The sequence below is a fragment of the Girardinichthys multiradiatus genome, chromosome 7 (assembly GCF_021462225.1).
Source record: "Girardinichthys multiradiatus isolate DD_20200921_A chromosome 7, DD_fGirMul_XY1, whole genome shotgun sequence".
NCBI classification, from domain to species: Eukaryota; Metazoa; Chordata; class Actinopteri; order Cyprinodontiformes; family Goodeidae; genus Girardinichthys; species Girardinichthys multiradiatus.
In genome coordinates, this window is record NC_061800.1 from 2,467,691 (window position 1) to 2,495,552 (window position 27,862).

General features: G+C 43.8%; 1 protein-coding gene across 1 annotated transcript in view; it reads left to right on the forward strand.

The window, feature by feature from the left end:
• tmprss3a (transmembrane serine protease 3a) overlaps nt 1-27,862 on the forward strand; it is a 135,707-nt gene that overhangs the window by 8,358 nt on the left and 99,487 nt on the right. The window contains exon 3 of the mRNA XM_047369869.1: nt 3,155-3,389. Within this exon, the coding sequence (XP_047225825.1) occupies nt 3,155-3,389 (235 nt within the window). The remainder of the gene's footprint in view (nt 1-3,154; nt 3,390-27,862) is intronic.

Below are 27,862 nucleotides of genomic sequence, written 5' to 3' on the forward strand. Positions count from 1 at the left end.
TGTTTTCCCCACATTACGGTGTGGAGAAGCCCCAAAGAAGCGTACCACCCAGACTGTTACATGCCCAGAGTGAAGCATGGGGTGAATGAGTGATGGTTCGGGCTGCCATATCATGGCATTCCCTTGGCCCAATACTTGTGCTAGATGGGCGCCTCACTGCCAAGGACTAGCGAACCATTCTTGAGGACCATGTGCATCCAATGGTTAAAACATTGTATCCTGAAGGCGGTGCCATGTATCAGGATGACAATGCACCAATACACACAGCAAGACTGGTGAAAGATTGGTTTGATGAACATGAAAGTGAAGTTGAACATCTCCCATGGCCTGCACAATCACCAGATCTAAATATTATTGAGCCTCTTTGGAGTGTTTTGGAGGAGCAAGTCAGGAAACGTTTTCCTCCACCTGTATCACGTAGTGACCTGGCCACTATCCTGCAAGAAGAATGGCTTAAAATCCCTCTGACCACTGTGCAGGACTTGTATATGTCATTCCCAAGATGAATTGACGCTGTATTGGCTGCAAAAGGAGGCCCTACACCATACTAATAAATTATTGTGGTCTAAAACCAGGTGTTTCAGTCTCATTGTCCAACCCCTATATATATATATATATATATATATATATATATATATATATATATATATATATATATATATATATATATATGTGTGTGTGTGTGTGTGTGTGTGTGTGTCTGTCATCCATCCATCCTCTGTTCCTGCCTCAAATGGAGGAGTTCAAGTATCTTGCATGCATGTATGCACTTGACCTCCTCCATTTGAGGCAGGAACTGCCCTCCAACCTGAAGAGGGCCAGCCACCCTTTTCCCGTAGAGAACGTGACCTCAGACTTGGAGGAGCTGATCTTCATCACAGCCGCTTCATACACGGCTGCGAACCGCCCTAGTGCATGCTGTAGGCCTTGGCTAGAGGGGGCCAGAAAGACCACGTCATCTGCAAAAAGAAGAGACAAAACCCACTGGCAAAAAACTCCCATGAACCCTCGAGTACCCTGTAGAGGGTGTAGAGCTGGTCCAGTGTTCCATGGCTGGGACAAAAGCCACACTGTTCCTCCTGAACCCAAGGTTGGACTTTTTGCCAGACTCTCCTCTCCAATACCCTGGCATAGACCACACCAGGGAGGCTGAGGAGTGTGATACCCCTATAGTCGGAACATACCCTATGGTCACCCTTCTTCTGTGTTGTGGGGGACCACAACACAGGTCTGCCAGTCCAGAGGCTCTGTCCCTCACCGCCATGCAATGTTAAAGAGGGGTTTCAACCATGACAGCCCCACATCACCTCGATGATTTCAGCCTGGGTAATGAAAGAGCCCAACCCCGAATCCCCAGCCTCCGCTTCCACCAGGAAATGCATAATGGCAGGATTGAGGAAATCCTTGAAGTAGTCCTTCCACCGCCCGATAATGTCCCCAGTCGAGGTCAGCAGCTCCCCACCCCAACTGTAAACAGTGTTGGCAAAGTACTGCTTCCCCCTCTTGTGGCGCCAGACGGTTTGCCAGAATCGGTACGAGGCCAACCGGTAGTCCTTCTCCATGGCCTCACAGAACTCCTCCCAGGCCCAGGTTTTTGTCTCTGTCACGGCCCGGGCTGTGGCATACTTGGCCTCACGGCACCTGTCAGCCGCCTCAGGAGTACCACAAGCCAACCACAGCCTTCTTCGGCTTGACAGCGTCCCTTACTGCCGGTGTCCACTACCAGGTTTGGGGATTGCCACCGCGACAGGCACCGCCTTTGCGTTTGCTGTTCCTCTTTAAATCTCTGTCTGCTCGTATGGTCAGAAAGCCTGGCAGAATGATGTTGGAGTTGGCGATATGATCCTGCAGCCATGTCTCGGTGAAACACATAATACTGCATTTCCGATACTATAGGTTGGGAAGTGGGCCAGACAGAGTCCTGTCATGAATAGGATGACTCTGTGAAGAGGGCCAAAGATTATGATAATAGAACGGAAGCCCTCCAGGCTCAAAGATTAGGAGCTAATCACCAAAAGAAACATAGTTAGCAAATATTATCAGAATGGTTTAATTGCTTCATTGCCAATAGGAATTTCTCATTGATTATTGAGAAGGGTAGCAGGGATTTTCATGGAACAAAATGTAAATCAAGACAAAAACATGTTTTCAAAATGGATGCCATTAAAATGCTTACATTGCTTTCTTGTCATTTAAGACCTGACAGTCTCATTCCCCATCTAAAACAAACTTTTTGGTTGTATGAAAATCATTTTAAATAAAAATCTGTTTGGGCTATAAACAATTTTGGGCTAAACCAAAATTGACCTGGTGCAAATGAATTAATTTCAGTTCAGTTCAGTTTCATTTATATAGTGCCAAATCACAACTTATGTCCTCTTGAGGCTCTCTACAAAGTCATTTCCCTCGAATCATACAGCTTTCAAGTTGGGTACATTCTGTACATTCCAATTAAAACTAACTATCGAACAGTGCAGTCGGATTCAATTTATTATTTAAATTGGTTAAAAAAGTTTTCTATCTAAGGAAACCCAGCAGGTTGCATCAAGTCTGTGACTTGCAGCATTCACTCCTCCTCGATGAGCATGTGGTGACAGTGGGCATTTGCTTGCATTGACTTTGCAGCAATCCCTCATCCTGAGCATACAGGTAGCAACAGTGGAAAGGAAACCTCCCTTTGAACAGGATGAAACCTCCAGCAGAACCAAGCTTAGTGTGAGCGGCCATCTTCTATAATTGACTGTGACACAAGAAGAACAAAGAAGCACTGATCCAATAGTACTTTCAATCGGAAAGAAAAGTTAAGCATACTTTTTTGTAGCTCCTTTAGTGGATTCATCCAGGAGAGAAAGAAGGCTAAGCAGATGAACTCTGAGCCAGTTGTCAAGTCTACAGTATGAAAGAGAGCACAAACAGTTAGTCACAGTAGAAGCTCAACCAGTAGCTATGTCTAGGAGAGAGACAAGGTTAAACATTGAAAGACAGGGCCAAGTGTATCAATTTTAGAAAGAGAGCATTAGGTTGTTAGCGGCAGCAGCTCAGCCGATGCCCCCTTTCAGGAAGGTGCCACAGCTGAACACAAAGCCAGGCCAGATGTACCTTCTACAAAGAGAAAAAATAAATTAATTGTTTCCTTTTTATATTTTTTATGCAGGAACTGAAGACAGAGATACCTAAAAGTGCAGATAGCTCGAAGATCGAATTGGTTTCGGTTACAGAGGAAGATTTCCCCACGCTGGATACCCCCAACACTCTTATTGTCAGTACCCTTGGCAGCTTTATTGCAGACTTTCAACCAGAGAAAGATCCAGCCACACCGTCAGAGCCTCATCCTTCAGGTGCACCCAGTCCAACCATGGCAGTCACTAAAGTTCAGCCATTTATTCACGGTGAGACATGTCGATGTTTTAAATATGAGTGTGCTTCCTCTTTACCATGACAGATTTGCAAACAACCACTTTACCTCTCAATGCCAAAAGTACATATATACAAGTTCTGCGGTGCCAGTCAGGTCTTTCCTGACAGATAAGATTATTTAAAAAAAACGTTTTTTCCCTTGAAACACATAAACCTCACAAAGGATGTAAACAAATGACAGTGCTTAACGCCCTAAACATTTATAAAATTACCCCAAAAAAAATCTCTTTCACAAGCCTCAAATGTATTTACACACAAAAATAATGTTCATACAATGTTAATCAGTTCTTTAACTAAATTGTTTAAATAGTTCAGGCGTCAGTTCAGTCCAACAAAAAAAACTACACTTTGTTTTTTTCCACCGATCCACAAAGGGAATCCTAAACAACTGCGCACCGCTGCATAACAACTGTGCTTGGCACCACACAAGGTTCAGCCAGGGGCAGCAATCACAGCGACAAACAGGTGGTTGAACTCATGGTGACAATGCTGGTAAGGCACTTCACTGCCACCTCAAACCACAGGGAAAACTACTGGCTTGAGAGCCAGATCAGCTGTCAGAAGAAACTGTCAGTGGGGCATTACTACTGGAAACACTCAGCCGCTGCCCCCACGTTGGAGGACGTTACTTAATAAAAAGAATTTATCAGGGCGTGGCAGTGTGTTTGTGTGCTCACAATATTCATTGAGAAGTACTTAGGCTGCCACACTTTGTTCTATATAAATCAAGATTTCTGGTGTCAGGACATCAGCATGTATATGATATGACTCCTCAACTTAAGTACTTCCATATATATGCCGATATAATATTTTTGCTTGCAGCTTTGAGTTCTTCACTGATAAAAAATAATATAACGATTCAGGGTACTGTAAGAGAATTTAAGTGCACCCTTTCATCAAACATTTTGACAGGTGGGCGGGACTTCCGGTGAGGGCGGGACTTCCTGTGGGGGCCATGTGGGCGCCATGTGGGCAGGAGGTCACGTGGTCAAGCAGGGGGGTGTGTCCAAGGGGGCGTAACAGTGGATGCTGATTGGTTGTCGTCATTAGGGGCGATACCTTAAATGAGTCAATTAAAACACAGGGTGTGTTTAAGGGTGTTACGGGGAAGGCCTTAAATGAGCCAATTAAAACACACAGGGGTGTGTTTAAGGGTGTTATTAATAATCTGTATGTTTTTTCAGGCGTTAATACATCTAAAAAACAAAAAAAAGACATGCATCCTTTTATATTTTAAAGGTATAATCAACTTAATGTTGACCTATCACATGAAATCCTAATAAAGGAACTGTGTAACCTGACAGAATTGTAAGTTAATTTTGCTTTACAGCAGGACCTATTTGTTGAATATATGAGCCAGTCTAAATCCGTTCAAAATAGAAAAGACCTAAAAAAGTAAATAAAAAATTGTGCTTCACTACATCGATGGAACGAGAAAAACCTTCAGCTTCTGCGTCAACATACTGGAAAAGCAGCTGAAAGAGGTAAGACGAATATGAGATTAACAGAAAAAAAAAAGAACTTCAGTATACTGTTTCCAAGTTACAAACTGACTCTAGCAATGATGTGTTTGTTTTTGAATCATGAGAGACTCCATTTTAGGGAAAAGGAATGATAATTTTAGTTACCTGTAGCTTTTCTAAAACATTTACTTTTTCATCTTAGAGTAAAAGGTTATTCAGGGGAGTTACAATTATACTATATCCAACTGTTAGGGGCGATGTCAGGAAGGGCAGTTAGGTCTGTTCATTAGATAACCATATCACCTTTGAACTCAAGAAGGGTTTTGGTCTTAAAAACATAGTCTTTGCAGTTGAGATAACACTGTCATGTTCTGGTATAAATACTGTGAGTAAAATGTTGTTCGGGGTTGCTCTGCTTTGTAGTGCAGAGAGTCGCTGTCTTTTGGCCGGGGTTAAATATTCTGTAAAAACAGAAGACAATAAAAGTTATCTTACGCTGCGCAGCACAGCGTTCATAAATAAAACGAAAAATAGTTTTTAAAATACACAAGTTTTTTTTTTTTTTTTAATCTTACTCCGATTCTTTGCGGTAAAACTTCCAGATTTCACTTCTTGTTGAACTGAAACGGTGCCTCTCTGCTGAAAGCTGTCTTGATCTTTGAAAAGCGACCTTCTGGTGGGCAGATTCAATGTGGCATCTTTGGATGTATCTGTAAACAGGTTTATATGACATTTTATTGAACTATGCTTAAAATACATATATATTGTTTTTATTTAATTTTTATTTATTTTTTCTACCCTGCTGCTGCTGCTGCTCGACAACTGTGTCTTCCACAGAGCTCTCAGTCGAATCTGTAAACAGTTTTTATCTGAGGTTTAAAATACATTCACTCTCAAAGAAAAATAGATAGTTCTTAGGACTTACTTACTTTCTGGTGGTGCTGGTAACTTATCCGGTGTGTCTTCAGGGGAAATGATGATAATTGACGGGGGGGTATTCAAAGAATCAGTTTTAATTTCTGTGTTAAAAGAAAGTTCAGTTGTTGTTGGGGGTTTCTCTTGTTTGGAAATAATTCGCCTTCTCAATTTTGACTGTCGATTCCAGCCACTGAACCCTCCAACTTGATCATTCGGGTTTACCTCTCTCATCAAATCTATAAATTGAAACATTGTCAAGGGTTAACTATAATATATATATATTTATATATATATATATATATATATTTTATTGCATTTAACATTTACTTACCATAATCTGATTGTGTCAAGATGAAATCATCAAGGTCATCAGCGGTGGGTTCTATGACAAAGAAACAAATATATATATATATATATATATATATATAAACAATATATATAAACAACATTAGAGAACATTCACATGCATTTAATGATTTCTTAAAAATGAATACTTACTTACTTACGTTTAAAGATGTCATTGTGCTTTTGTGAATTATCAGAAGTAGAAGCCACAATTTCCGGGTTTCCTGAAATATTTACCGACATTTTTTCTTGTCAGTACTGGTATTTTCAATGTAACAAGTGTTATGGTTCAAAGACATTCAGCATTTGAAGACCCTGACACTGAGGTTAACCAATGAAACAGCCCCCGAACAACATTTTACTCACAGTATTTATACCAGAACATGACAGTGTTATCTCAACTGCAAAGACTATGTTTTTAAGACCAAAACCCTTCTTGAGTTCAAAGGTGATATGGTTATCTAATGAACAGACCTAACTGCCCTTCCTGACATCGCCCCTAACAGTTGTATATAGTATAACTGTAACCCCCCCTGAATAACCTTTTACTCTAAGATGAAAAAGTAAATGTTTTAGAAAAGCTACAGGTAACTAAAATTATCATTCCTTTTTTCCTAAAATGGAGTCTCTCATGATTCAAAAAACAAACACATCATTGCTAGTCAATTTGTAACTTGGAAACAGTATACTGAAGTTCCTTTTTTTTTCTGTTAATCTCATATTCGTCTTACCTCTTTCAGCTGCTTTTCCAGTTCAAAGGTGATATGGTTATCTAATGAACAGACGTAACTGCCCCTTCCTGACATCGCCCCTAACAGTTGGATATAGTATAATTGTAACTCCCCTGAATAACCTTTTACTCTAAGATGAAAAAGTAAATGTTTTAGAAAAGCTACAGGTAACTAAAATTATCATTCCTTTTTCCTAAAATGGAGTCTCTCATGATTCAAAAACAAACACATCATTGCTAGAGTCAATTTGTAACTTGGAAACAGTATACTGAAGTTCTTTTTTTTTTCTGTTAATCTCATATTCGTCTTACCTCTTTCAGCTGCTTTTCCAGTATGTTGACGCAGAAGCTGAAGGTTTTTCTCGTTCCATCGATGTAGTGAAGCACAATTTTTTTATTTACTTTTTTAGGTCTTTTCTATTTTGAACGGATTTAGACTGGCTCATATATTCAACAAATAGGTCCTGCTGTAAAGCAAAATTAACTTACAATTCTGTCAGGTTACACAGTTCCTTTATTAGGATTTCATGTGATAGGTCAACATTAAGTTGATTATACCTTTAAAATATAAAAGGATGCATGTCTTTTTTTTGTTTTTTAGATGTATTAACGCCTGAAAAAACATACAGATTATTAATAACACCCTTAAACACACCCCTGTGTGTTTTAATTGGCTCATTTAAGGCCTTCCCCGTAACACCCTTAAACACACCCCTGTGTTTTAATTGACTCATTTAAGGTATCGCCCCTAATCACGACATCCAATCAGCATCCACTGTTACGCCCCCTTGGACACACCCCCCTGCTTGACCACGTGACCTCCTGCCCACATGGCAACCACATGGCGCCCACATGGCCCCCACCGGAAGTCCCGCCTTCACCGGAATTCCCGCCCACCTGTCAAAATGTTTGATGAAAGGGTGCACTTAAATTCTCTACTGTAAAACATAAAACTTTTTGCTGAGCAATTGTCGTGATGCCTGTTACTACCAATCAGTACAAATAGTACACTGCTAAACATTTAGTATTTCTAGATTCATTATTTTATTTAATTCAGTACCGTAAGCTTCATGAGAATTCGTCAGTTATATCATTAAATGATCTCATGATATCATTAAATTATCTCTGTTTAAACTGTAATCCTAATATCTACATTGAATTGGCCTTCATTGGCTCATGATCCTGCCTTTCACCCACTCCCCCACTTCTATCCGCACCAGATAGATGTGGATAAAACCCAATCATGTGCCTTTATTTGTGAGATATTTTTCTAAACAACATAGGCTTTTAAATTAGAAGATATGAGAGTTTCAATGAACAATGCTTCTCTACTATTCAAGTGGCATGCTGTATTAGATTTATTTTACCACATCTCTGTAGTCACTGTAGGCCAAAATAAAAAAAATAATCAGTAAGAGAAAACCAGCTGCTAATGTGATGATGTAATAAATGTTTTCAGGTAAGCTTCTAAGGGCCTGATCTTCAAAAGGTTTGCATATACAAAATCATGTGCAAACTGGGTTGCACGGGGAAAGCTGATCTACAAACCAGGTGTAAATTGAATTGGGTGTGCAAAATAAAGGGAACAGCGTGCGCAAGGATTTTAGCATGTTTGCCTTAATGAATATGCAAAACATGGAATAATGACCGAAACACACAAATTTTAGGGAGCAGGATCTGGAAATATAATTCCTTACCACCCGCAATGTGATTGTGGGTGCAGTTTTTACATCTAGATTTAGCACGTTTGAAATGCAGTTACGAACTGGCACACAAAAATGTCTGCTGTCACTGTGGCGAGAAGCAAGCATGGATAGAATAACAGACGATAGAGACAGAGAATCTTCTGTACATGCGTTAACAGATTTGGATTGTCAGAAATACAAAATAATAAAAATAGATGAGAATAGAGGATTCTATGTAGGATTATCTTACATCTGATTTGGAGCCAATCACAAACAAAAGCTATGACGAACCGCTTATGAACACTTTTTTTTGCAACACTTTGTTTCTTGTGTCTGGATCATTCCAGCGCACCATCGCTGATAGTAAGATCATCCGCTGCAGAAAGCGAACAAACCTGATCATGGCAAAGTGCGCATATTACTGTTCATCTGTCAGAGAAGGTCTCACAGCCTGTTTAACTGTATATGCACATCATGCAATGGAGTCACTGTGCTTTGATGTTGACAATATAATTAATAGGAAAGAAATAGACATTACATTATAATGCAGATTGAATCCTTCATTTGCAAACTGGATGCTAAAACCACTTTTAAGCAGGTGAAAAAGACAGTATATGCTTTAACCTTGTCAAAAAAAGCGAACAAGTTGCATTATTGACTAACTTTGTGTCATTGCAGAGCAATTGAAGCTGGATCAGTTTGAGTACGTTTTTTGAAAGTGAACATGTGCTAGGGGAGGGAGGATTTATACAGTAAAAAATTATTTTTTGTCACCAAAATTAATTTAAACAATCAAACACATTGTATAATGTTAAAATATTGGCGAAACAAAGAAAACAAATATAGTAAAATAATTGGAAATTATGTACACAAATGTACAATTTAAATTCTTTGTAAAACTATGGAGCTAAATTTGGGACATACAGTTTATCCGAAAACATTTTTTAAACTGAAGAAAAAGGATTTGAAACTGAAAAGAAATTTTGAAACTGAAAAAAAAGATTTGACACTGAAAAATATTTTTGCAACTGAAAAAAATGATTTGAGGCTGAAAAATATTTTTGAAACCAAAAACTATGTTAGAAACTGAAAAAAAAGATTTTAAACTGAAAATAAATGTTTAAATGTCAGGGTTACTGATCAGCGGGGACCCCAGAATGCAGATGGACAGGCGGATTGAACATAAGTAAAATGGCTTTATTTTAAGCAAACAGATATCACTCTTGGGTGGAGGCACAGACAACATGGCATTAAAACTACTTTTTAGATTCAAGTTTTTTTTTTTTTTTTTCAGTTTCAGATTTATTTTTCAGTTTCAAACTGCTGCTCCCTCGGTGTGGGGGCAAGATAGGTGACATTGGGTGTGGAATGATGACTGACAGCTTAGACGCCTAAAGGAAATATTCCCTTCTATGTTTATGTCAGTGGTTTTGAAAAATGATATGCTTCACTGATCCCAGCTGTATGTATGCACACAACACAAATATCATTTCAGAAATTCAGTAGCTGCAATACTTCATCTAGTTCACAATAGCTGAAGTATTGCAGCAACTGACTTGCAGATAATTCATGTCAAGCAGTTTATCTCAACTGCTTTAATTAGTAAATATGTTTGTTCTCTCGCTCTCTATCTGTTTGTCCCGTGTACCTGGCTTGCACCTGGCTTCTCGTTTCTCGCTCCCATGCTTGTTATGACTTGAGCATGCTCGTTGACCTTGCATCCATGCCAAGTTCCCGTGAAGCTGGCTCTCCTCTACCCCTCCCGTCCTGATGTTATGACTCTGCCTCTTCTGGCTCCCAGACCATGGTGCCATCCTTATCTGCTCAGCCTCAAGCTTTCTAACACAGTATTTCTCTGCTTCTTGCTCTCACACCAGTTACAGCTAAAAAATACCGTCACTTCATTTTTATTCATACATCACAATTGATTAACATTACCCCTCTTCATTACATTTAATAATTGTAGAAAAATAGAAAATCATCATACATTTTTCTTTGATTATACTTTTAGTTTTCTACTTCTGAAAAAAATAAGACAGTTAAGACTTCTGAAAAAGATAAGGCAGTCACAGTTAATGTGTGACTCCATACAGGCCTTGCCAGTCCTCAGTTCCAGAGTACGAAGATATACTCTTTTACTGTTTCATGACATCATATCCATGTAATATGATCATTATTTATTTGATACTCTAAAGATTAGGCTCTCATTTCGTCATATGTGATTTTTGTTAAACTCAATCATAGTGATACACTTCTGTAAAAGAAAGAAGAATTAAAACATACACCAAATGGGCCCCCCAGACTTCATAGCTTTAAAATGTGAACATTTACTGCTGTACACCTCATTGATCTAATTATGAGGGTGTTGAGGTCAAATAATTCTATCATTAATATCCTTGCGGCCTCAACCTCACCCAGTCCAGATGTCGTGAGAAAGAACAGATGAAGAGCAGGAAATTAAGATTAACGCAAATTTAATTTGGAAGATAATAAGTCCAATGATTTCTAATGCAAAATGAATATGCAAAATAACACAAAGAAAGAAAATTACATAAGGCCTTACGGAGAGACGTTGCAGATTTCAGCAATGCATGGATGTGTCTTTACCCAGATGTCTCTCTCATTACAAGTTCCAGAACATCTTTATACCATTGACTTCAAAGTTTAATGACTGTGCCTTCTCCTTTTGCAGTCTGGTGTTGTAAATCAGCCAAGCTCCCTTGTGGTATCTATACCATGCCCAAAAGTTGACATTTATTGCTTTATTGTCCCTACAGCCAGCTTTTACTGCTTGCAGCTGCCGAGAACCTCCCAACCTCTGTTTCATCCCTGCTCCATCTCGACTCCTGCTGTGATCTGTGATCTCTCCTCAAGGCTCACTTATGTTAAATCTCAGTTTAATGTTCTCACATGCAAACTAAACTAATATCATGAAAGTACATGATTTTAATTCTCAACAAGGGTTTAATTAATTCCTGCATGGATACATGGAAGGATCTCACCTCATTTTGACACATGTAATCAGTCTCTACATTTCACCTGCACCATGCTCTATTTATACACTGCCATTCTGTTCATTCTCAGCGGAAACATTATCTCGATTCATGTCAAGTCCTTCGATCATGTCTAGTGCGCACCTGCAACCACCTGCCTATCTGCCAGTTTGTTTTCTTTTGATTATTATAGCTATTATATCAATACTCACACTACATAGATGTCTGGCCGTCTGCATTTCGGGGTCTTCCGCCTTGCCAACCCTGACAGAATGTTTCCGCCCAATATGGACCTCGCGGAAGAACGGCAAGAAAACACCCTGGACCTCTTCACGTTCCTGTCCTGGGAAGGGGAGAAAACGCTGCGCCATTCTGCAGGCCTGTTTGTGCCACAGTAGGCTTATGACGATTCCAGGCTGGCGATTCCTTGTCCGGGGATGGGCTCCCTAAGACCCCGCTCCTCTTCTCCTTCCCAATGTCCGGCAGCAAAGCCAACGTCTTCTTCCCGCCACAGAGAATGTTGGCGTGGAGGCTCCCTGCTGTCAAACTGTTGAGGAGGAGGTTTCAATTTCCACTGCTGTGGCAACTGCAGCAGTTTTTCCCACATCTTTGTCTGCCACAGCACAAACTTCAAGGCTCATTGCAACTCCGCCAAACTTCGCTCACTCCATCCTGGGTCTCTGTGGCATTCCAGATGAGCTTGAGGAGCAATTGAGGTTTTTTGATTCGAGATCAAGAACTTCAAATAAGTCTTGTCAAAATAAGGTGAGAAGTTTCCATGTAATCCATGCAGCATTCATCAACTGCTCGCAGTTAAATCAATAAAACGTACAAATGGGTATCTTTTTGTGTAATCCATGCACCAATTAATAAATACACAGTTGAAGAAATAGAGGGTGAAACAAGCATATTCTCACATTCTGGGACTGAGAGACTGGAGAGGCTTGTATGGAGTCACATATTAACTGTCTTATCTTTTGCAGAAGTACAAACAACAAGTTTAACCAAATAAATGATGTATGATGATTTTCTATTTTGTACAAGTATTAAATGGAATGAGTAATCTTTGATTATCAACTTAAAACACATGATTGAGAACTGATAATTAAAATAAAAACATTAAGGTGTATGAGAACTGATAATTATAATAAAAACATTAAGGTGTAGAGATTCTAAATCAGCTACATATGAAAGCGATATAATGTTAATCAGTTGTGATGTATGAATAAAAAGAATGAAGTGATGGTTTTATAACTGTGTCAAAAAGGAAAAGCATAAAGCTGAAAGTGAAATGTGTAATACTGTGTAAAGTTTAAGGTTGAGCAGATTAGGGAGAGAACTGTAGGATGACTAGGAGTGACAATCATCCTTGACCAAGCCCTGCAGGAGAGCGCTGATGGCTCTTCCTGTGGTTCTGGGGGAGCTCTTTAGCTCTACCATGCTGGATGCCTTAGAACGCATAGCCCAGATCTCCAGAACAAGGCAGCAGTTGATGGGTCTCCATAGACCTGCCCGCCAGCCTGTTGCTGCTTGGGCAGCTGGTGCTAGTTGCGGGGTTGGTTCCCCCCTCCTGTTCCTTTCTTGGGGTCCATGAGCATGGCTCCTAGACTGAGACCGGCTAGGGCCCAGGGGGACCATGGTGGGGCCCAAGCATTGCGTCCAGTTCGGGTTGCTCGGTCTGGTCGGCGTTTCGACAGGCCCTCCGGCGGCCAGGGAGACCGCCGGTGATGTTTTGGAGCCAGCGGTCGTGTTTTTCCCTGTGTCAGCTCAGTTATTGGGCTGTTCACGCCCCGGACCCGTAGATGTTGTCCACTCTGTCCTGGGAATACCGTCTTCAGTTCCGCCGCCAGCCTCCCGTCCCTAGCCAAGCCAAGATGACGGTCATCTGCAACCCGATGAAGGCTCAGGCCCTGGACCAAGAGATCTGCACCTTACTGGCCAAGGGTGCAATTGTTCCGGTGGACCCCCTGCAGGATCCACACGGGGGTTTTATTCAGTTTATTTTCTGGTTCCCAAGAAGACCGGTGGTCTTCGTCCCATATTGGACCTCCGGCGTCTGAAAGCTTTCCTGAAGGTTATGCCCTTTCACATATTGACCAACACGGAAGTCCTGCAGGCGATCTCCTCGGGTGACTGGTTCACATCTATCGACCCGAAGGACGCTTATTTTCATGTCCTTATTGCTCCAGATCATTGGCGGTTTCTCTGCTTTGCGTTTCACAGGAGGCATTTCCAGTTCAGGGTTCTTCCCTTTGGTCTTTCCCTCTCTCCACGGGTGTTCATCTGGTGTGTGGCAGCGGCCCTTTCCCCCTATGCAGGCATGGCAACTGCGGATCCTGCCTTATTTGAACGACTGGCTCATTTGTGCTGCAACCCACGATCAGGCGATCCAAGACACTCGGACAGTGCTCACCCACATTCGTCAGCTGGGTGAGAGTGAACCTGGAGAAGAGCAGCCTGATCCCCTCCAAGGTGACTGTTTTCCTAGGCATGGTTCTAGACTCTGTTTCCATGACCCCCTGTCCTTCTCCTCGGCGAGTCGCCAATATTCTGGCCATGCGTCCGAGCTTCCGTCTTGGCAGGGCTCCACGGTTTGTGGAGTACCTGCATCTTCTGGGCACGACCATGCTGCATCCAGCATGGTGCCTCAGGGGCTTCTTTCATTGCGGCCCCTGCAGATGTGGCTGAACTGGGTCGGCCTGGACCCCTCCCGGTGTACTCACAGGCTCCGACGGCTTCGGGTTGTGTCTCGGTGCCTGCACTCTCTGTCCCAGTGGCGGAACAGATCCTACATCATGGTGAGTGTTCCACTCGGCCCCATTCCGTGTCGGAGGGAAGTCGTCCTTGTGGATGCTTCCTCCAAGGGTTGGGGAGAGACCTGGCAGGACCTTGCGGCTCAGGGGGTGTGGTCCCTGTGGCACTGCGGGGTCCATATCAACGTGCTGGAGCTGATGGCTGTGTTCCTGGTGCTCCGTGCCTTCCTTCCAGGGCTGCTGGGGAGACATATGTTGGTTCGGTCGGACAATGCCACGGTTAACTTTCACATAAATCATCAAGGGGGGTCCAGGTCTCTGAGACAACTGTCCCTGACCCGCCGGCTCCTGGTCTGGGTGGCGCCACGCCTTGCCAGCCTCAGGGCGGCCATTATTCTGGGTCCGCAGAACGTGTCCGCGGACTTTCTGTCTCAGCAGGTGTCACTTCCAGGGGAGTGGCGGCTTCACCCAGAGGTGGTGGATTGAATTTGAGCGACCTTCGGCAGGGCGGAGGTGGACCTGTTTGCCACCACAGATGCGGTTCACTGTCCCTTCTGGTTCTCCCTGATGGACAGTGCCTCTCCCCTTGGCTGTGACGCCCTGGCGCATGAGTGGCCCCTGACCCTTCTCTATGCCTTTCCCCCATTCCCCCTGATCCCCCAGACGCCAAAGGGTTCTCCAGGATGGGCATGAGCTTCTGTTGGTAGCCCCGTTTTAGCCGGGGAGGACCTGGTTTCCTCTGCCATGCAGGCTCTGCTCCGGCTCACCGATCCATCTCTCCTCCAGAAGAGACTTCCTTTCCCACATGGGGGACCGGATTCTCCACCCACCTGCATTCTCCACCAGGCTCTGCCATCTCCCATTATGGGGGCAAGGTGGAACGGACCATGACTGGCACATGGGCACCGTCCACACGGGCCGCCTATTGTGCTAAGTGGGCGGTCTTTGCTGACTGTTGCCATGGTAAGGGACTGGATGCTGTTCGCTGTCCTGTTTCCCATTTGCTGTCCTTCCTTCAGGGGTTGCTGGATCTAGGGCAATCCCCTTCCACTTTGAAGGTGTATGTGGCAGCCATTTCCCATTGGCATTTTGGGTTTGGTGGTTTCTCTGTTCGCCAGCATGGGGATGTCACACTGTTCCTGAAGGGTGCCAGGCACTTGTGTCCACCCAGGCGCCCTGTGGCCCCTGCATGGGATTTGTTGCTGGTGCCCTTTTGAGCCCGTTACGAGGATGTGGCTCTCCCTGAAAACTGCCTTCTTGTTGGCCATGGCTTCTGCTAAATGGGTCGGGGAATTGCATGCTCTGTCTGTGTCTGAGTCATGTTGTCGGTGGAACCTGGATGGCTCCGGTGTTACGCTGTGGACTAATGCTTCCTTTGTTCCTAAGGTGCCTGTGGCGGCTGGCACTGGCTGTGTCTGCTGCTCCGGCTTTCCCGTTTTAATCCTGGTACCCCCTCTGAGCCTCTTTGCCCTGTCCGAGCGCTCGTGGCGTATGTCGCTCCACGGCACCCATCCTGACTGACTGTCTCATCGTCTATTATGTTGGCTCTTGGAAGGTTCAGGCCTTTTCTAGACAGCTGTTGGCACATTGTATTGTGGAGATGACCTCTTTGGCTTACTCCTCGCAAGATTGGCCCATGCCGGGCGGCATACGGTGTCGCTCCACTAGGAGCCTGTCCACCTCATGGGCTGCCATGACCGGGGTGCCTCTAGAGGCCATTTGTGAAGCAGCTTCCTGGATGGCACCGAGCACCTTTGCTGGGTTTTACAGGGTGAACGTCACCACGTCGCATCCCCTGTAGGGCATACTGGAGCACCCACCCTCTGCATCCCGCTGAGGTTGGTGGTGTTGCTGTGTTCCTCTGGGTTTCTGTGGGATCCCTCGGGACCCTGTTGGTATGCTTCATCCAGTGCTTGAAGCACTGCCTCTGGCGGTCTGTAGGGATGAAATAGCACGAAGGTAACAACTGTAATTATGGTTCTATGAATCCCAGATGACTGCCAGAGCGCTCAGTCCCTCTGTCTAGGCGTGCTCACGAGGTAGATTTTCGGAACTGAGCTTACGGTGTCATGTGACTATATACTCACGTGAGCCACCGGTAGGTCACATGTGACTGAGTTGTTATTAAATTCTCGACCTGCGCATGCACAAGAATGATCATTCAGTGCTTGAAGCACCACCTCTGGTGGTCATCCAGGATTCATAGAACCGTAGTTACAGTTATTTCTGCTTCACTTTTAAAGTAGCCACACATCAGCCTGGTTTACCTTGTTAAAAAATTTGTCAATCTGAATCTAAGGAAATTAGTAATGCAATGTAAATCCATGAGTTCAACAAATTTTACTTAACTATTGTCTTGTTGGGTGTAGAATCATATCTCAGTTTCTGTAAGAAATGCATCTCTTATCTTTGGCATATACAGGGGTTGGACAATGAAACTGAAACACCTGTCATTTTAATGTGGGAGGTTTCATGGCTAAATTGGACCAGCCTGGTAACCAGTCTTCATTGATTGCACATTGTACCGGTAAGAGCAGAGAGTGAAGGTTCAATTAGCAGGGTAAGAGCACAGTTTTGCTCAAAATATTGAAATGCACACATTATGTGCATACCAGAGAACAAAAGAGGACAAATTGTTGGTGCACGTCTTGCTGGCGCAACTCTGACCAAGACAGCAAGTCTATGTGATGTATCAAGAGCCACGGTATCCAGGGTAATGTCAGCATACCACTAAGAAGGACGAACCTCATCCCACAGGATTAACTGTGGACACAAGAGGAAGCTGTCTGAAAGGGATGTCCGGGTGCTAACCCGGATTGTATTCAAAAAACATAAAACCACGGCTGCCCAAATCACGGCAGAATTAAATGTGCACCTCAACTCTCCTGTTTCCACCAGAACTGTCCGTCGGGAGCTCCACAGGGTCAATATACACAGCCGGGCTACTATAGCCAAACCTTTGGTCACTCATGCCAATGCCAAACGTCGGTTTCAGTGGTGCAAGGAGCGCAAATCTTGGGCTGTGGACAACGTGAAACATGTATTGTTCTCTGATGAGTCCACCTTTACTGTTTTCCCCACATCCGGGAGAGTTACGGTGCCATATCATGGCCTTCCCTTGGCCCAATACTTGTGCTAGATGGGTGTGTCACTGCCAAGGACTACCGAACCATTCTTGAGTACCATGTGCATCCAGTGGTTCAAACATTGTATCCTGAAGGCGGTGCCGTGTATCAGGATGAAGATGCACCCATACACACAGCAAGACTGGTGAAAGATTGGTTTGATTAACATGAAAGTGAAGTTGAACATCTCCCATGCCCTGCACAGTCACCAGATCTAAATATTATTGAGCCACTTTGGGGTGTTTTGGAGGGGCGAGTCAGGAAATGTTTTCCTCCACCAGTATCACGTAGTGACCTGGCCACTATCCTGCAAGAAGCATGGCTTAAAATCCCTCTGACCATTGTGCAGGACTTGTATATGTTATTCCCAAGATGAATTGACGGTGTATTGGCCGCAAAAGGAGGCCCTACATCAAACTAATAAATTATTGTGGTCTAAAACTAGGTATTTCAGTTTCATTGTCCAACCCCTGTATGAGTTTGTAGCATTGAAAAAACCTCAAAGTAATTCTCATTTATTTAAAGAATGCTTTAAATCAATTCAGCTTTGCTGCAAGTGATAGAAAGATTCAAGAATTACTTGACCTAATTGAAAATCCATGTAGAGAGATTCGGATTTCAGATGTTGTTGGTAGGCTTACCTTGTTGTATCAGCAGAAAGCACAACTAGAAGCTCAAAGATATGTTCAGTTACAGACTGACCATCAGATGACTCTTCAAAGAGAGATTGCTGCGAAGCCTGAGCTCTCAAAAGTGGAGGAGAGAATGGACAAAGATGAAGCAAAGGTAGAAGACCTGAAGGCAGATGAGCTCAAGAAAGCTTCAACCTAAAAGGGGGGACATACCTCCACCTCTCAGGTACCTGATTTGCATTTTCACTCACAGCAGCTGCAGCATTCACAGCAGGAGGCAGACTCAGACAACAGGCATCCAGTGCCTACAAAGTCTCCCCTTCCTAAAAAGTGTTCAGCTTACTTCCACAGATCTTAACAAAAGTGTTGGAAGTTGGACTGTCTCCAGTGGTGTCCTGCCAAATCCCATTGCAGTGACCAACTACCAAGATGACCGAGTGCCGGACTTGATCCAGGTAGCCAGGAGTCAAATATTGATGCTTACCTGCTTGAGGTTGAACATTGTCTTCTTGACTTGTGTTTTCCTTCTTCTCGTGAGAAGCTGAGACTTATTTAGAAAACATCTAAGAGTGTTCATGTGTTCATAAAAACTCTTCCCCCAGAAATTAGTGACAGTTATCCACCTCTCTGCCAGGCTCTTATGGTGCATTCCCACCAAACGCGATTTCTGCAAATTTTTAGCCTCATTTGTGTGCTTTTGCCCGCTTCACATTCCGCGTGAACTCCGTGTTGGCATTCGGCAACAAGCGGCAACGCTTCGCCGCGTCATCAAATAGGAGGAGCTTCCATCTGCTGCTTGCTGGTTTCAACTGAACATGCTGGACATGGATTTCACGGATAATCACGGTGTTTTACCTGTGGAGAGCCGAAAAACGCAGCTGACGTCAACGTCCCTGGGTTCACCAAATTCTTCAGGAATGGGAACAGTTCGTAGATTACCACCACCTAATCCAGGAGCTGCATTTGGATGACGGTCGATTTCAGCAGTACTTCCGTCTATCCAGGACCCAGTTCGACTATCTGCTGCCCCGCGTTGGGAGACGAATCGGCCTCTGGGACGCCAACTACCAGCTACCGCAGTGAAGCCAGCCCGAAGCCGGACATGGGACACTCAAGCTCCGCGGAGCCAGCGGCATCCAGCCCATGGCCGATCCGAGTCAGGCACCCAGATTTTGGCTAGCTGCTCTCTGTTGCTCCCTCTTCTGATGCGCGGTGGTTCACTAAGGACCGTCAATAAGTTTCCGAACCAAACAATCGTGGAAAATCTGAGTGCCTGAATCAGATCAACCGTGAGCTAGATGCCGCTAACTCCACGGAGCTTGAACATCCAACTTCAAACTAACTTAACCGCGGTTTACAGGTGTACTGCATCCCCGCTGCTGAACGCCTGTCCATCTGTCTTCGGTGAGTAAATAAATCTCAGCTCAGTAAAAAAACAGACGATTTTGATGTCCACATCTCCTAAATATAAGATATTTGTGCCTAAACATAACCAGGCCAGGTCCTTTCTGTACTTGTCTCAGTAAAAGTAATTAGTTGAGTCATACAACTCTGGCTTGCCGCACACCGCCACTATGATCTGGTCCTTCATCTTCACTGACAACTGCTTCTTCTCCGCTGCGGTCTTTCACCCTACGTCACAGCCACATCCAGTCCCTGATTGGTTGACGTGATGCAAATTTAGGAAAAACTTCAGATTTTTCAACTCGTCCATCGTTTGCCGCGCCTTCCGCGCCGCGCCCTCCGCCTCCTTCGCACTGCGCCGCGCCGCTCCGCTCCTGAACGCGCCTCTACATAGGGATAACATGTAAATTGGCTGCTCCTTTCGCAGAAATCGCGTCTGGTGTGAACGCACCATTAGATAGGAGTACTGTGTATACAGAGATGAAGCCACTGCCACTATTGATGCTTTTGTAGTTCTGCAAAAAGATATTGAACCTCCCAGAAAATATTTCCACCATTTGAAGACTGCTTACTTTCAGGGATGTTATGCTCCAGGTCTTGAAGAAGACCACACTTTTAAGTCTTTGTTTCTTCACAACCTCCACGTAAGTGTGCAGTATGACGTGACCATGCATTGCATAACAGAGAATCTGTCCATGCAGGAGATTCATAGATATGCACAGGTTGTGTGGAAAACACATGTCCGTTCAGACAGAACAGGAAAAGGCAAAGTTAGAGTGTTAAACATTCAAACTGAGAACAGGCCTAAGAAGAAGCGCAAAGTCAGTCCCCAAGTGATGCAACAGAATCAGGGGGGTGGTAACCGGCGTCAGCCAAAACCCAAGCCACCAGTTAAAAGACAAACACCTTTTCACAGAGCAACATAAAACTGTAAGGTTGATGGTAAAGAGTGGAGCCACTCCAAAGATGTCATCACAAAGGAGAAATTTGAGATGATCTACAGGTGCATTATAACTGAGGTAACAGCATTCCTAAAAGACATGGCAAGCCGTTGTAGTCCACAATCAATCCTGTAAAATCTATCAAGGAATGAAGATGGTAAAACATTTCCAACACCCTATATTCTGTTTTAAACTTTTTCTTTCTTATGGTTTTGAACTTGAGAAATCATGAAGGTTTTAGAAGCAGTATTATGATAGTGTGAAACTTATTACAGGATTTTTTCTTTTTAAACATTTCATTACTGTTAGTCTCTGCCCAAGCCTGCCTTGCTCCTGTCCAAACACTAACCTCTGAACCGAAAATGAACTGTTGAACTCTGCCTACCTACAGGAACCCAGTGACTCTTTTCACATGGCTGAGGACCGATGGTTAGCCCCAAAAACTGTGAACTTCATCTCATTCTTCGGATTTAAAGGGGGGATGTTGGGACCCCAGCCATGGGGACAACATGAATGGCCAGTATGAGCTTTTCTGGAACTTTCAAAATAAATCATATTAACCTACTTCCTATTATTTAATAAATATAAATAAATAAGTATTAATATTAAATATAAAATAATATATTTATATTCATAATTACAACAGCATGTTCATTAAGGGTGTTGGACCATGTGTTGCTTAATATTGGACCATTTGTACGTTGCTGGACGCCACTATGCCTTCCGGCGTCATCGACCATTTTGTACCCGAGGATAGTCCGCTACTACAGCATGCACCGTAGCTGATAGGACGGGGGCGTCGTAGCTCTGATGTCACAGTGGGTTATATAACAAATGAGCCCATCCCAACTGGGCTTTTCAGCTTGGAACTGAGACGTGGTTACCTCGCAACTGGAGTGTCATTCTGGAGAAGAAATCCCACATGGATTTTCATTCATTCTTCCCGTTGGCCAACGAGAAGAAATTCATGAAAGAAGTTTCTGGAATAGGAAGGCCTGAAATTTCACTTTACCGATCGAAGACGTGAGTTTAACACGTAACAGAAGAAAAATGCCACGGAGGGTTCAAGGAGACAAAATTGCCACCTTTGTTTTTGTTCTAGTCGACTGCTGACAGTCCGTCATATCGTTCCTTTTCGCCAAGGAGGCCAAAGGACGAAACTGACCACTTCCTGAGTTATCCACGGACATGTGGAAACTATTCCCCCTCCTTCTCTCCCTCTGCTCAGAGGAGACAACAGCCAAGTAATCCCCTTTTATTTTCTTTTTTAGAAATAGCTTGGGCAGGATAGAGTAGGATTTTAGGTCTAATGTGTTCGAAGTGTATTTGCATGCCAAGTGTTATTGAATTTTGATGATCGCTGGACTCTGAAGCCACCGAGCTTCGCAAGTTGTGTCTTACTGTGTGAACCCCGAGCGGAGGTGTGCTGTAAAGCTGAGCTGCTATAATAACCTTATGGTGAAAATCAACCATTTTCTTTGTCTTCAACTTCATGTTTTATTGGTTGCTGCCAAAAGTTTTATAACTCTTTGTGTGCACTGAGCTTGCAGTGTTGGGGGATATTTTACGACCCTTGACGCCTGGTGGGGGAAGGTACACTCAAAGATCTGCTTAGCATAATATTCCCCTTGTATTTTGCCATAACTGGTTTGATTTTATCCACACTCAAGGCTGTTTTATTTGGTTTAGTTAGATATTTTACCCTTTTGAGTAGAACTTTGCATGTTTGATTAGGTGAAGAGTATTGAATCGGAAGAGCGAGTTGTATCAGGGCTGTTGATTTAATAAATAGTCACGTAGATAAAGAGAAAGCGTTTGTGTTTATTTTGTGCAAGAGTGATTTGTCAGTCAAAATAAGGTTAAAGTTCAGCACGTTTCAGCAGAAACGGTTGATTAAACAGTGACATCTAGTAATAGTTATCAACTATTAGTGAGAATTTAATAATTGTAATTATCAAGGGCTTTGAGCCACCATTACAACACCAGAGGACATCTTTGGTTTTGATTCATAAATGAGGATTTTTGGTTAAGAAATAAATTTTCTCAAATTATGATTTTAAATTATAATTCTTGATAAATATTAATTAATTAATAATCTAAAGCTGAGTGTCATTAGCGTAACAGTGAAAATGTATTCTATGCTGCCTGATAATTTTACCTATTGGAAGCATATACATAGTAAAGAGAATTGGCCCAAGTACTGAACCCTGTGGTACTCCACAATTAACCCTGGAGTTTAAAGATGATTTATCATTTACATGAACAAACTGGAATCTGTCAGACAAATAAGATTTAAACCAGCCTAGCACTGTTCCCCTGATATTCCAGCCTTTCTAGGAGAATATTGTGATCGACTGTATCAAATGCAGCACTGAGATCTAACAGGACAAATACAGACACAAGTCCATTATCTGAGGCCACAAGAATATCATTAGTGACTTTCAGCAGAGCTGTTTCAGTGCTATGATGTGCTCTGAAACCTGACTGAAACTCTTCAAACAGGTCATTGCTGTGTTAAAAGCTCACACATTTGTTAAGCAACTATTTTCTCAAGAATTTTAGATAGGAACAGAAGATTAGAAATAGGTCTGTAATTTATTAAGTCATCTTGATCACGCTAAGGTTTCTTAAGTAAAGGTGTAATTACAGCTACCTAAAAAGCTTGTGGTACATATCCATTTACTAAGGATAGATTAATCATATCTAAAATGGGGCTGGTAATCAGAGGGAACACTTCCTTAAATAATTTGGTTGGGATTGGGTCTAACATATAAATTGAAGGTTTAGATGAAGCTAATATTTTTGATAACTCTGGAAGCTCCACAGGATCAAAGCAGTCCAAAAACAGATCAGGTTCTACAGTTACTACAGTTGAGGCGTGATGCCCTGACACACCCTGAGTGCAGCCGGAGTGAACTCTCAGATTATGACTCAGATGGACCGGAACCAATCCCTGAGAGTGGATTGCACACCCGCCAGCTTGAGTCTCTTGCCAAAGACATAGAGCGTTTCGACCCTAATAATCTAGAGTCAAACATTGATGATTATCTTAGGGAAGTTGAATGCTGTCTTTTAGATTTGTACTGCCCATCAGCACGGGAACAATTGAAGCTCATCTGGAAGACAACATCCAGGTGCGTCCATGTTTTCATGGAGATCCTGCCCCCTGCAGTCCGAGACCGTTATTCAACCCTCTACGATACTTTAAGGGAAGAATATTCTGTGTACACAGACCGGGCCTCCGCAACACTTGGTGCCTTCGCTGTCCAGCAAAAGAAAAGCGAAGCACCCAGGGAGTATTACCGGCGCTTGAGAGCCACTTACTTCCAAGGACGCAATGATCCCGGCATTGAGGAGGAACATGCTTTTAAATCCCTGTTCCTCCACAACCTTCATGAAACTGTACAATACAATGTTACTGTGTATTGCAGAACAAAGACCCTGAGCATGCAAGACATCCGGAAATATGCTCAGATGGCGTGGGAGACACGTGCTCAACCGACCAAGGGATCAGAGGGCGAGGCTATGGTTTTACAGGTACAGACAGAAAGGAACAGCCTTGCGTTGGAAGATCAGGAAATGCCTTCAACCAGAACTCATATTAAGAACAGGTTCAGAGAACAACGTAGGTTTGGTCAGCAGGACCGGGGGGTTGGCAATGAACCTCCAGGTAACCCCAGGTCCAGCAGACGCCCTGACCATCAAGCGAGGCCTAAAGATAAGACTGATGGAAAAGGGTGGAACCGACATGCAGAAGGGATTATGGGGAAAGAGATGCAGGAAGTCTTACGCAAGATGGTGACAGAAGCGGTGCGTGAGGCCACCACACCACCACAACCTTCAAAACAGGAAACCGACCTTCGAGGTAAACCAGATCCAAAATCCCCATCAGCATTACTAGGCGTGGACTCCGTCCCCACAGCAACCAGAGTCTATCTTGTCGGGTGGGGAGGCAAACCTGAGAAACCTCAAGAACCCCTTGGGACCTCGTCAGGAGAAACACCACGGACCCCCTTCCTAAAATTCTTGTGCAAACTAACCCACAACACACATGCCAGTCACCTATACTTTCCGACCATTAGAGGGGGGGGTGCGTCGAGACGAACGCTCTCCTAGATGCAGGATCAGAAATTAGCCTGATGCTCTCAACCCTGTTTGAGGAGGTTAGTAGTGCCATGCTCGCTCTTGGTAAACCATTTCAAGTTGAGGGTTGTGATGTAAGCATCACCAGCTATACCCAAGACCACTCATAAATAACCAGTCGTGTGTGGTTGGATGTTTCATTCCAAGACATGACTTTGGTCCACCCCATTTACATTTGCACATTGGACACAGAGCCTCTCCTTGCCGGCCAGGACCTGCTGGACAGGCTGGCCCCGCTCACTGACTGCCACCAGGGCCAACTCTGGGACCAGGTGGAGATGCCAAAACCCCTGGGTACAAGCAGATGTGAGTGTGACAACTGCCTACACAGCACATCAATATGTCGCAGACTTGAAGGAGCACCTCAGGTCCACGTTCGCTTGGGCACTAAAGAACCTGGAAGCCAGCGTAGATGGCGCAAAGCATATTATGACCGGAAATCAGCCCACAGTGAATACAAAGTGGGCAAAAAAGTTTTCTATTTCAGATTTGCTCAACCAACCGGCCGTTCCAGGAAATTCAACCCAAGCTGGGCAGGCCCCTTCGAAATTGTGGGAAAACTCTCAACAGTGGCCTACAAAATAAGAATCTCAAAATCCAAACTGGCCCCGGTGAACAAATGGGTTCATGCGAACCAGATCAAACCCTAAAACAGACTCTCCTCCACAGGAACAGGGTTCCCCTCTGGACAGGAGGAAGGAGAGGTTCGTGCATAGGGTCAACCAGATAGGTGCATGTTAAAATAAACCCACACTAACATGCACTAACCACTAACAACTCCACCCGTAAAACTCCTTTCTATAATCAGGATTTCTCTGTTGCAGGATGGAGGTCATCTGGATGATTGGCATTCTTGTTGGCTCAACACTCGCTCTGCCAACCGATGTAATAGAGATAGGATCCCCAACCGGCACGGTCCTGCAAGAAACCCCTGGGCTCCTTATTACACACTGTAGACATCATACGCAAAGGGTTTTCGTACGTCTAGACCCGTGGGACGTGTATCGCAACACATCCGCCTTCCTCCACTGATGACTGAAGGAAGACTGCAGGGGACTCAAACCCCCAACACCATAGACCATACCAAACAAACTACAATCTACTGGGGTTGGACAATGAAACTGAAACACCTGGTTTTAGACCACAATAATTTATTAGTATGGCATAGAGCCTTCTTTTGTGGCCAATACAGCGTCAATTCGTCTTGGGAATGACATATACAAGTCCTGCACAGGGACTTTAAGCCATTCTTCTTGCAGGATAGTGGCCAGGTCACTACATGATACTGGTGGAGGAAAACGTTTTCTGACTCGCTCCTCCAAAACACCCCAAAGTGGCTAAATAATATTTAGATCTGGTGACTGTGCAGGCCATGGGAGATGTTCAACTTCACTTTCATGTTCATTAAACCAATCTTTCACCAGTCTTGCAGTGTGTATTGGTGCATTGTCATCCTGATACACGGCACCACCTTCAGGATACAATGTTTGAACCATTGGATGCACATGGTCCTCAAGAATGGTTCGGTAGTCCTTGGCAGTGACGCACCCATCTAGCACAAATATTGGGCCAAGGGAATGCCATGATATGGCAGCCCAAACCATCACTGATCCACCCCCATGCTTCACTCTGGGCATGCAACAGTCTGGGTGGTATGCTTCTTTGGGGCTTCTTCACACCGTAACTCTCCCGGATGTGGGGAAAACAGTAAAGGTGGATTCATCAGAGAACAATACATGTTTCACATTGTCCACAGTCCAAGATTTGCGCTCCTTGCACCATTGAAACCGACGTTTGGCATTGGCATGAGTGACCAAAGGTGTGGCTATAGTAGCCCGGCTGTGTATATTGACCCTGTGGAGCTCCCTGTTAGGTATTATTTGTCAACTCAGAGGCAAGAATGATACAGAGTCAGTTTTACTTGCAGCAAGGGTAGCTCACGTGGCAGTGCAGACTACAAAGTTTTGACACCCTATCTTTTTATTTATGGTACAAACACAGTTCAACAGACAGTTCAGACAGTGTGTGTGTGTGTGTGTGTGTGTGTGTGTGTGTGTGTGTGTGTGTGTGTGTGTGTGTGTGTGTGTGTGTGTACAAATAGATAACGGAGATCCCACACACACAGGGAGGACTGCATGCCAGAGCATGATACAGAACAGAGTGCAGCTGCACTCAGCACAAAGTTTTTAAATGAGTGATAACAGGTTTTCGCACCGATCCAACACTCCCGACGGACAGTTCTGGTGGAAACAGGAGAGTTGAGGTGCCCATTTAATTCTGCCGTCATGGTGCTGTGGTTTGATGTTTTTTGGATACAATCTGGGTTAGCACCCAAACATCCCTTTCAGACAGCTTCCTCTTGCGTCCACAGTTAATCCTGTTGGATGTGGTTTGTCCTTCTTGGTGGTATGCTGACATTACCCTATATTCCGTGGCTCTTGATACATCACAAATACTTGCTGTCTTGGTCACAGATGCGCCAGCAAGACGTGCACCAACAATTTGTCCTCTTTTGAACTCTAGTATGTCACCCATAATGTTCTGTGCATTTCAATATTTTGAGGAAAACTGTGGTCTTACCCTGCTAATTGAACCTTCACACTGCTCTTACTGGTGCAATGTGCAACCAATGAAGACTGGCTACCAGGCTGGTCCAATTTAACGTTGGAACCTCCCACACTAAAATGACAGGTGTTTCAGTTTCATTGTCCAACCCCTGTATTTCCTCAAACAACTGCAGAAATGCATGGTCACCGAAGAGGACCTCAGTGGCAGTAAACACCCAAAGACATTCCTAGGTGGATAGATAGCCTCAGCGGCAGCGCTGGGATCTTTGTTTTCCATTGGCCTTTCAGCAGCAAATTCAGTTAGCTTGAAAACTATTCAGAGGCACATACAAGAATTAGATGAAGAAATGCCGGAAATCCAACAGAGACTCCTCCTCCAACAGAGACTATTGGAAGTAAAAACTAAGACCCTCCAGGGCACAGGTGTCACTGTAAATTTACTCTCCACTCGTATTAACAATACCCTGCATGCGCTGCAAACCCTCACAGAAGTTGTCAAGAATGATTTAATGTACACACAGGTTGTAAGAGACTTGATGCAAGACCTGATTAGAGAGGTTGGTTCATCGGTAAACAGCCTAACTGAAGGACACATACCTACTTACCTAGTTCCGCTGGATTTAGTAGAGAAAATCCTAAAGTCCACCACAACAGACACCTTGCAACCTCCACAAACACACCTGGCTTATAGTTTAGGCAGCACAATTCCAATTTTCATCAATCCAAATAACTTAGAGATAGGGAGA